The following is a 10,519-nucleotide window of genomic DNA, read 5'->3' as shown; positions in this document are numbered from 1 at the left end:
TCTAGGGCCCCCTCAGCCCCGAGCTTGCCCTGGGGGCCCAGCTCGTCTCAGAGTTGCCCTGCTGAGGGCAATGCCCGGGTCTTCGCCTGCTCATGGACTGGGCTCTCTGTGGAGGAGAGGACCCAGACCCCCAGCTCCTTCCAGAAGAAACCCGACCTCGCGGAGACGCAGGGCCCACCAGCCCGTTACGCCCACCTTCCACAGTCTGGGCTGGGCTCCGCGGGACTCAAAGCCCGGGAACAACGTGCTTCTCCCAGGAAGGTGTAGGCATCGAGGTGATGACTCCCTCCCCTCCTGCAGAGAACGGAGAGGTCACACTGAGCTCACCCAGCCGGCTGGGTGCAGTGAGGGCTCCCCCCCGAGCCATTTTTCCTTCTTGGGGAGGTCCATCTAACTGTCATCCAACAAGGTAATAGAGATTTCTTTTCTCTGTGATCACTGGTTGCATTTCTAAAGTTTTTAAATGAACTTTTCAGTAATAACAACAGTAACAGTAACAACGGCCAGGCTTTGCCTAGAACAGGCCAGATTGCGCAAGTGAACTGCTGCATTTTCTCTTTACTAACAAAGGAGAGACCCATGGCGGGGGGGGGGGGGGGGGGGGGAGAATAACTTCTGAGCTCCAGGTGCCTTTTTGTGCAGGTGTGGTCGCCACGCTGGACCCTGCGCTGTGTGCAGGGGGCCCTGCCTCCCCGAGGCCAGCTGTCCCCGACGGGAGGAAAGCTTGGGGAAGGCAGATGCCCTCTGGGAAGGCAGGCCGAGCAGCGGTTCTACCTGCTCTGCAGCCCCTGACTGCTTGGTCTGGACCCTGCCTCTGCCCCGTGTCCACCTGGGGCAAATGGCTTCACCCTGGGCGTGTTTCCTCGCCTGCAAAACGGGATCCTGACAGACCCACAGGGCATGGTGGACCCTGCGGATGGACGAAAGCAGAGCGCACTGCGCCACCCGGAAACGGTACCCTTCACACGGCAGCTGCGGTGTCCAAAATACTGCAACGTGGGCTGACCTTAAGTGCATATTTATGGGGGCGGAATGTAGGCAGACAATGTGGAGAACAGAGAGAAAATGAACTGTTCTCACCTCTGGCTTGTCAGTGTTTGCACAGGCCCCCTTGTCCCTCCTTCGACCCAGCCCCCGGGCCCCGTCCTCGCAGCGCATGTCCTCCTTGGTGGTACCTGGAATCACTCGGGCAGCGTTTCCCCCGAAAATTGGATGCCTGGGCCCAACCCCCAGAGGTCCTGTCTTCCTGGGCCTGGGTGTGGCCGGGCACTGGGATTTTTAAGCACCACGTGGAGAGCCGCGCTCTGAGGCTGGGAGGACCTGAGGCTGAGGGCAAAGCCACGCCCCTCCTGGACCCTGGCACCCACGGCACCTTGGCCCCAGGGCACACGGGCCCAGCTGGAAGGGGCGGGAAGGGCCTCAGACTCCCGGAACCTGCTGGGCCTTCATGGAGAGGGGAGGGGAGGGTCCATCGGAGCGGGCAGCCTCCTCCCAGTCAAGGCTAAGTTTGGCAATGATCAGTCTCCCCTCCAGGCACCTGTGGAGTCTTTGTGGGGTACTCCAGGCAGTGGGGGGCTGCTACTGAGGATGGCTGCTGGCCATGCCGGGGTGTGCGGGCCTCAGGCTGCTCCCCGGGCGTGCCTCTCCCCGGGAGATCTAAAACTGAACCCCTCTGACCTCACCTCCGCTGTGCGTCCACACCTGCCTCTCCAGGAGGGGCCAGCGCGGCACTGGGCTGACGTTTCAATGTTCGATCCTACAGCCCTAGAATTCATGAGTCACTTCATCAACACTTGCTGAAGAAAATCACAGGCGCATAAGGAACAAAATGATGCTTTTATTAAAAACCGTACCCATAGCACCTCCCTGTCTTCCTACAATTTTTTTTTTTTTTAAGGAGGTCTGGTTTCTGCACAATTCCAGAAATCGCCGGGAAGACTTCAGGACTGACCTAAGCCCCCGATAAACCAGCAGGTGAGGCACGCACAGCAGACCAGCGCAGTTCCTGGATTTCTACCTGCTCCCACCTTTCGGAGGGTCCCCGCTACAGGGATGCTGAATCAAAGGGCCGCATCTGGATACGTGGATATGACCGCTCACTGGCACAAGGACTACAGTGTGCCAGGAATTCGTAAAAACGGAAAACCATGCTACAAACCCTTAGAAACATTATGCAAACACCATGCTTCAGTCCCGTCGCGGTCCAGGGCAGGCACAGCGCCACAAGGGGTTTACGGAGTGCGCGCCACCCTCCGCGGTCTCCCCCGAAGCTGCCCCACATCACGTCTCTTCCGCGACGACATTTACTGAGCGCTCCTTGAAAGCATGGCCAAGGAGGGGAGGCCTTGGTTTGGACCCATTTATTCAGAGGAGGAGGTGCAGTCCAGGAGATGTGCCCCGCGGCCCGCTAACCACAGGGACGGCCCACAGCCCCGCCCGGCCGCTCACTGGCCTGGAAACCTGTGCCCGGAGGCCCCAGTGGGGACGGGAGCCCCTCGCAAACCCATCCCTGCCGCTCAGACAGAGAGCGCGGCCCTGCGGCTGCTTCGCTGCGGGTCCTCACGCGGAAGGGGCAGCTCGCCTGCCCATCACGGGGCCTTCGTTGGGGGACTCAGCGACAGCTGAGCGCGAGACACCTGAAGGGCACCATGGCTCGGAAGGCGGCAGGATAGAACACTCCTCCTTGCCTCGGTTAGAGAAATGGTGCTCGTCCTTTTTTTCAGAGCCGAGATTAAAATCCAGTATCCGTTTTCCTATCCTGTGATTTTCTTTTTTCCTCCCTAAAGATGAGAGGTTAGGAATCGACGCTTCTCAACGCCCACACTCCCTGGAGGCTGAAACCTAACCAGAGACACCCCACTCTTCCTCTGGTCCAGTAGCTCCCACGGCCCACAGTGCCGGTGCCACTGGGCGGAGCGCGGACGCCAATGCCCACCGCCGCCTCGGACCGCCTGTTCCGTCCCAAAGAAGTTCGCTCAGAGCAGAGAGAACACAGGAAGTATAATGACCCTGGGGAAAAAGGCGTCATGTTGTCACAAAAGCCCAAAAGCCAGAAACACGCCTCAAACCAAGCCGTCCCCACGCTAGGACGTTTCAGCACTTTCCCGTATGTAAAGCAACGGACGTATGGCTTAGAGAGCAGAGCGCGGAAGGCAGTGTTTCTCCACGTTCTCTGTCCGTCGCTTGTCTTCCGAGAAATTCGAGCTGCAGCCTTGGGGCTTCCTGTCCACCTCCCCGTCTGGGACCGAGAGGCCCGAGGTGGCTGGCCCTGTGCCCTGGGTGGTCCCGTCCAGGGAGCGATCCTCATGCAGGAGAGCCTTCGGGCAGAGCGCCTAGGATTTTTGGTTTAGAACGTTTCCCCTCTACACAGAAAAGGAAGGAAGGAACGGAGGGAGGGAGGGAGGGAGGGAAGAAGGAAAGAGAGAAGGAAGGAGGAGGAGAGAGAGAAAGGAACCTTTCCACACCTCCTACTTCTACTTTTAGAGAAACTGAAAGGGTTTTTTTTACCCAACACAACAAACTCTCAAACAGAAGAGACCTTTTTTCAGCAACACAAAACTCTCCTCGGTCTCCTGGGGATACCGCACCCAGCAACTCTGAAATCAGAGGGTTAAGACAGCCCTCTGCCCAGAGGAGGCGTGGGAAGAAGGGACCCCGCAGACCGCGTGACCCGCGGGTGGCCACGAGACTGGCTCCCTGTGGCGTGGGTGGCTGGCCCAGCCCTTCCCCCCTTGGGGACCTGCAGGCCCGTCCTGTGCCCTGGGGGGTGTGGACAGGCTCCGGCTGACCGGGCTGCCAGCGGCAGGGTCCTTCTGCAGTGCCCCCCCCCGGAGGGGTGGGGCACACCCCCCGCTGACAGCAGCAGCGCTCCCGGTACATCTGGCCCTGGGACCACGGCTTGACCACGTGTACCTCACACACCTTTTGCAAAAAATGATGTGATGGGCTAGAGGCAGAGCTACGGTTTGGAGTTTCAAAATAGTTCACGCTATTTCCATTTAGCTAAGAAACGAAAACAAAACAGTAACAATTAAAGTAAAAAACGGTTTCCAGAAAATCCATTAAGGCTAAGAGCTGGCCTGGGGTCGGGAAAGGGACAGCCACACCAGTCGTGGCAGCGGCGGGAACCCGGAGGCCCCAGGCCGCGCGCGCTCCAAGGAAAGCCGCGGGCCACGCGCACGGCAGGGCCTGGCAGGCACGGGGGGCGGGGGGAGGGGCTGGGGACCCCGTCTTCTCAGAGCCGTTTTGCTATACTTGGAGACACTGTCGCTCTTCGTCTTTCCCATGTACAAAGCTAAACAATTAATAAAAAGGCACCTGGAGACAGCTGAGACTCATTCATTTCATGTGACATATTTTAAAAAAAGATAAAAAGATTTTAAAAATACTCTGGTTAACAATGCACACCTCTTAACACAGCGAGCGATTCTGCAGCCTCTGCCTCGTTCGCTCGGGTTGGCGGGCTGGCCGTGTGCTGTGCTGTCAGGGAAGGAGCGAGATTGCCGAGGGCCACGGCGGTGGCTCCCAGCAGGGGTGCTTCCTGCTCCTGTGCTGCGAGGTCGAAAGGAAGAAAGGAAGGGGGAGCCCCGAATATTTCACCCCTGGAAGGACGCCGAACGGAACCTTGGAATCTGTGGCCCCGCGGCCTGGAACCTTAAAGCCGATTCCTCGCCTACAAACTGCCGAGTGAGGACATTTCAGAGATGGACGCCCTTGGGTCCGGAGGCCCTGAGCCTGGGTCACACACATGCTCTTCGCACGCCGGAGACGGAGACGGTGGGATGGAGCCCCAGGCGGGCCGCTGGTTCTCAGGCAGGGGTTAGAGAAGAGAAGGGAGCGGCGTGCAAGAGGCGCGGCCTCCCTGGACCCCCGTCTCCCGCCCCCCAGCCTTCCTAGTCGGCGCAGAATGGAGAAGCCCGGGTCCCGAGGGCTCAGGTCTTCCCAGGTCGGGGTGACGAGCCCTTGCACCAGTGAAACACACCTTCTCGTAAAAAGAAAAGAAAAACAAAGAAACCCGCTTCCTGCAGCGATGTTACAAAAGGCCAGTAAAAAAAAAACTTTCCTAACTGCAATCTCGCGTTCGCAAGTGGGTAAAATCAATCATCAGGCGTCAGATCCTCTTAAACCCAAGCTGGAGCCCAGTTCCCGGAGCTGACTGTCTTAACAAGGGTCGCCGCGGGGTCGGTGCCGCTCACACGAAGGACGAGAAGCCGGTGAGCGGAGTCCGGGCGCCGTGGGCGGCGGGCGCGAACACGGCGCTCTGCGTGGTGACCACTGCGCGCGGGGCCGGCCCGGCCTCGGCCCCCGCCACCGCCTCGTACCTGTGCGGGGCCGCGCCCGCGCGCCGCTTCCACGAGTTGTAGTAGGTGGGGTCGCTCAGGTAGTGGTTGACGAAGGAGTGCTGGGGGAGCGCGTCCTCGGACTCGGACTCGGTGCCCTGCGGATAGACGGATGGACAGCGAGGCGTCAGCCAGGCGGCCGGGGGGCTGGGGGGAGCTCAGGGGGCCCGTGGACACGGGGGGCGGTCATGGACGGCGGAGCTATGCGGGAGCGTGGCCGTGGGCAGCAGGGCTGAGCGGGGAACAGGAAGGGCCAGGAAGGGGACCAGTACTGGCCGCCCACGGTGGGATGGTGCCGGTCACCTGTTTCCTCCCGCTTCCCCCACCCCAGACCTCCTACGCTCCACACGAGCCGCGCACGGAACCCCCGGACCACCCCCCAAGAGACCCGGGCTGAGCTTGCGCCAAGCCGGGCAATGTGCTGTCTCACTGCCCTTGAGCCTCTGCTCCCCAACCCATCACTGTGCCTGAGCCCGTCCCCAGAGGGTCTACATTGCACTCGTGCTCCAGGAGAGGTCTACACCCCATCTCCCACCCAGGAGAGGTCTACACCCCATCTCCCACGCAGGAGAGGTCTACACCCCATCTCCCACGCAGGAGAGGTCTACACCCCATCTCCCACGCAGGAGAGGTCTACACCCCATTTCCCACGCAGGAGAGGTCTACGCAGCACTCCCACCCAGGAGAGGTCTACGCAGCACTCCCACCCAGGAGAGGTCTACACCCCATCTCCCACCCAGGAGAGGTCTACACCCCATCTCCCACCCAGGAGAGGTCTACACAGCACTCCCACCCAGGAGAGGTCTACACCCCATCTCCCACCCAGGAGAGGTCTACGCAGCACTCCCACCCAAGGAGAGGTCTACACCCCATCTCCCACCCAGGAGAGGTCTACACTCCATCTCCCACCCAGGAGAGGTCTACACCCCATCTCCCACCCAGGAGAGGTCTACACTCCATCTCCCACCCAGGAGAGGTCTACACAGCCTCAAGGGGATGGGTGTATCCTCGCAGTGCAGAGTACAGAAGAGCACGGGAATGTGGAAGGCCTAGGGGCCATAGCCTGCCCAAGACCGTGACGCAGGCTCCCACAGACCAATGGGATCCCATCCTGAGCTTGAGAGGGGGTGAGGAGGAGGTCTGTCCTTCATGGGACACACATTTCCAGGGAATGTCACGTCCATGCCGATCTCCGAGGGGAGGTTGCCAAGAAAGGACACCGTAAATGAACGTGGCGTCATGGTGTCTGAAGTGCTACGGGCCCCTCCCTCTCCAGGCACTGAGGGACCTGACCCCTCACCATGCGGCCCCCGAGCAGCTGGTGGAGGAAGTGGGCCACCCATTGACGGCTCAAGATCAGTCCCTCTGAGGGTCTTTCCCCCCTTTTCTTTCTACAAAACAAAGCAGCAGTTTCTAGTAAGAGCATTTAGCCTGCACAGTTTCTATGTTCATTTTCTTGAAGTAAAACTCTACGCCGTGTACTGTGTGGTCTTGGGAGCGGATTTTCAGTGCTGGAAGGTCGGCTGATCCAGACAGTGGAGGCCGAAGGGTTTTCCCAGAGCAGGGAGGGCTCCCGGTTCCCCTGTCCCAGACCCGCCAGGTGGTCCCGGGGCCCCTCCCCTGACTCCTGGGAGCTTCCTGCCCCCTGGTGGGTGGGGATGGTACCCAGGCTGGCCGGGCTCTGCTGTGAGGACCTGCACCCAAGACACTCCCCAGACCCTGAAAGCACAGGGGTTCCTCCCCGCGCCCACTACCCCGGACCTCACAGAGGCCACCTTCCATGTGCCAAAAATGGGTCTGCAGGCACGGTGGCTTCCGGCCTTTCAAGTTGAGGGAGGGGACAGGAATCGTGGCCGAGTAAAGCCCCTCCCCTCGCGGGGCACCCTGCCAGGTGAAGGTCACCGTGGGCAGTGGGCGGGTGACTGGCTGGTCCCTCACACTCCAGCCGCCCACGGGCAGGGCGCCTCCCCACTGGGCTCCAGGGCCGAGCCGTCCAGGGTTCAGCCACACCTGCCCTTTTTCCTCTCCCCACAGGGTGATGGAGGCCTGGGTGGTATAAAGGACTGAGCGTCCCCCTAATGCTGGATCAGAATCTCCGGGAAGTCTTGGAAGAGCACAGCTTCCTGGGCGGCGGCTCCCGCTCCTGACTCAGTGGGTCTGGGATGGGGCCCTGGAACGTGTATTCCCTGGAGGCTCTGGGAGGATTCTGAGCAGTGGCCAGGCTGGGGTGCGGGCAGGGGAGGAGGGGACAGTCGCCTTCCGGCCTTCACCTGGGGAGCAGCATTCTGTGCTGTGAGAGCGGGCGGCCCCTTGGCTGTGCAGACACCCCTCGTGTACATACGGTGGAGCCAGAGACTTCTGGGATTTTTCAGACACAGACTGAAACCCTTGCTCTAAATGGAATATTTACATAAAGCAACAACGGTGAGTCACAGATCTGGGAATTCTCAGGACGTTAAATGCAAACCATCTGTGTTGTGACATCATACATGGCTGAGGCAGAGCTCCTGGAAACGGGGGCTGACAAAAACGCCCTCCCAACACATCCCAGAGGTGGAGGACAGCTCCTCCATCACTGGACAGCGATGCCGAGAGGCAGCACAGGCTTCTTTCCTGTGGACACTGCTCACAACAGAGTAGCCTCATGCCACCTGTCGCTGCACCATGACCCTGCGAGGTGGGAGTGAGGATTCCGGTTTATGGATGAAAAAGGGCTGTGTGGGCCCTGGGCGGCGTGGGAGCCTCCGCTGAGCCTGGCCACCCAGGCCTCGGGGTTCCCGGCTCCAAGCCCCTCCTGCACAGCAGCTGAACAGGCTCACCACCCCCTAGTCGTCAGTCCCAAGCCCATGATGCTCTGAAAACCAAAGGCTGTTTTTGCAACTTGTTTGGAGGCAGAGCCTGACCTGCGTTGAGCTGAAGTGCCGCGGACCCCGAGCTGAACTGCTGGGAGGCCGTCCGGTGTGGATGTCCTCAGGGGTTGCTGCAGAAACACGAGTGGGTTCCGCGAGAGTGCCCCCCGGCCCCGCTGAGGATGTGACCCGATACGGGACTCGGCCCCAACCTGAGAAACGCGCAGTTCTTGAAAGTGTATCTTTTTCAGATAAGAGGTCAGGCACCTACCTGCATGTGTGGCGGGTGGTTAAGATTCATCTTCATCTGTTTTCTAGAGGCCTTGAGGGGCTTACGAGGCCAAGCTCTGCGTAAACTCAGAGAAAGGAGGACAGAGCTCGTGGAGAGAAGCTGAGGAATCTGTTATCAGTCCCTGAGTTGGGTCTGTCACTTCTTCAGACACTGATTCTGGTTCTAAATTTCCTGAAGCTCAGGGGAAGGAAGACACCGAAGCCCTCTTTCCTCACGAGGAATTCACGGAATGTTCAGGATTGGACGACAGCAATATGGCTCCTGGTTTCACAGACGGGGTCAGGGTTTATGATGAGCTGAAGACTGAACGTTAAGTGTTTGGGGTCCTCCCCACCCACCGTCCCAACCACGTGAGGACGAATGTGAGAAGTCGCGATTGGGTTCCATCTCATTTTGTGTTGGAGAGAATGGAGGCCCACAGAAGCAGTGACCCTGTCAGGGTCATACTGGCTGGGGACAGAGTGGGGGCAGACCCAGCTCTGGCATCGCAGCCCAGGTGGCAGAGACAGAGGCTTCTCAGTAACCCTTCGGGGCCGCCTTCAACCCCAGCTGTATAAAAGGTTAGAGACACTTCAGTGGGTGGGTCTCACACCAGGTCTCTCCAGTGATGGAAAGGCCATCATATGCGGCGGTCACTCGTTTTACAAACACACCCAGGGGGTGTCCCGGGGCACTTCTCTCCCCTCTTTCTGCCCTTGTCCCCCCTCCTGCAGCTGTTCAGGATGTGGGGAAGCCGGGTTCGCAGTCACCGAGGGACCGAGGGCCGGCCTGGAAGGGGGCTCTGCGTTCCTGCAGGAGCCAGCACTTCTCAGAGTATGTCCAGCGCTGCTTCGGGAATGGACACATCACGTGTCCCACACTCGTGTGTATGTTCACGTGATTAACAAAATGTAGTTCCACTGGAGACCTCTTAGTAGCTATGTGTCCTCTAGGCCTGTGACAAATGTGGGCACTAAGAGGCCCTGGCAGGAGACAGTCGGGGTCGGCTGTCCAGCTCACACTGATGTCCCAGTGTTTGCGTCTGAAGTGTGACCCTTTGAAGGAAGTGACCCTTGTCCCACCTTTCCCTGTGACATGGGCTGAAGGGCTTGACCCTCAGAAAGCAGTGACTGGCTAATGGGTGGGCATGCGGCTTAAGCTGAGCCAGTCAGAACCTGCCCTGGGATTTTTCCCACTGCATCTGAAGAGCAGAGTGCTTCATGTGGGGGCCAAGCTGGGCGGCTGGCAGCCTTGAGTGGCAGGGCTGCAGGTCCAGCCGAGGGGTCCCAAAAGCCACTGTGAGAGATCAAAACCATCGTGCAGAAAGGAGAGGAGAGACTAAGAGCTGCTCCTTTAGCTTCTTCCTGTTCATTTAGGGAGAGTGAGAGCGTACCCAGGTCTCATGACACACGAGGGCGGGGGCGGGGGGAGGGTGAGGGCGGGGGCGGGGGGGAGGGCGGGGCGGGGGAGGGGCCTCCTGGCTCCTGCTCAGGTCTTGCCTTTGCCTTCACAAGAAGGCACTGAATTAAAATGCCATTCGTCCTTCTGCTGCCTGCACTGCTTATTGTTTATATGACATTATTATTTTTTCATGAGGATGTATTTTAGTGATTTAGAATTATTGACACAAAGGAAACACTGCAGGGTCTTTTTTTTAAGTTTCCTGTGTGATAATGAAATAGCGTTGTGTGTTGGTTTCCCAGGAAACCGTAGAAGGCCAGCCTGTGATTGGATGTGCTGGCAGACGGACTGTGAGAGTTTCTAAAGGTGCATGCATGCCTGGCAAGCTGCTAATAGAGATAATCTCAGCACTTTGGGTACTATATGGGCGAGATGAAAGACTCAAATATTATTAGGGAATTAATTAAGCAGGAGGGGGTTGGTCTAAGTTGGTTGGAGGAGAGATCTTGAAAACTGTTTCTTTGGATTTCGAAAACAATTTTTAAGATGCGATTTGAACAGTAGCTCTGATGTAATTCATAAGCATCTGTGCGATAAGACGGAGACAGAGCCTCTTTTTCCTAAACAGAGGTACACAGAGAGCCACAGCACGTGTCATG

At 58.8% G+C, this 10,519-nt stretch overlaps 1 protein-coding gene across 1 annotated transcript in view; it reads right to left on the bottom strand.

The window, feature by feature from the left end:
* Positions 1-5,191: 5,191 nt before the first annotated feature.
* The window catches only part of SDK1 (sidekick cell adhesion molecule 1), a gene marked incomplete at both ends in the record, with an annotated part of 817,684 nt that continues 812,356 nt past the window's right edge, over positions 5,192-10,519 (bottom strand). Inside the window, one exon of the mRNA XM_082858150.1 lies at positions 5,192-5,437. Coding sequence (XP_082714276.1) covers positions 5,192-5,437 — 246 coding nt within the window. The remainder of the gene's footprint in view (positions 5,438-10,519) is intronic.

This window comes from Leucopleurus acutus (assembly GCF_964270905.1).
Source record: "Leucopleurus acutus genome assembly, chromosome: 16".
NCBI lineage: Eukaryota > Metazoa > Chordata > Mammalia > Artiodactyla > Delphinidae > Leucopleurus > Leucopleurus acutus.
The sequence above is the reverse complement of the archived record's forward strand: the minus strand, read 5'-3'. Positions and strand labels throughout refer to the sequence as shown.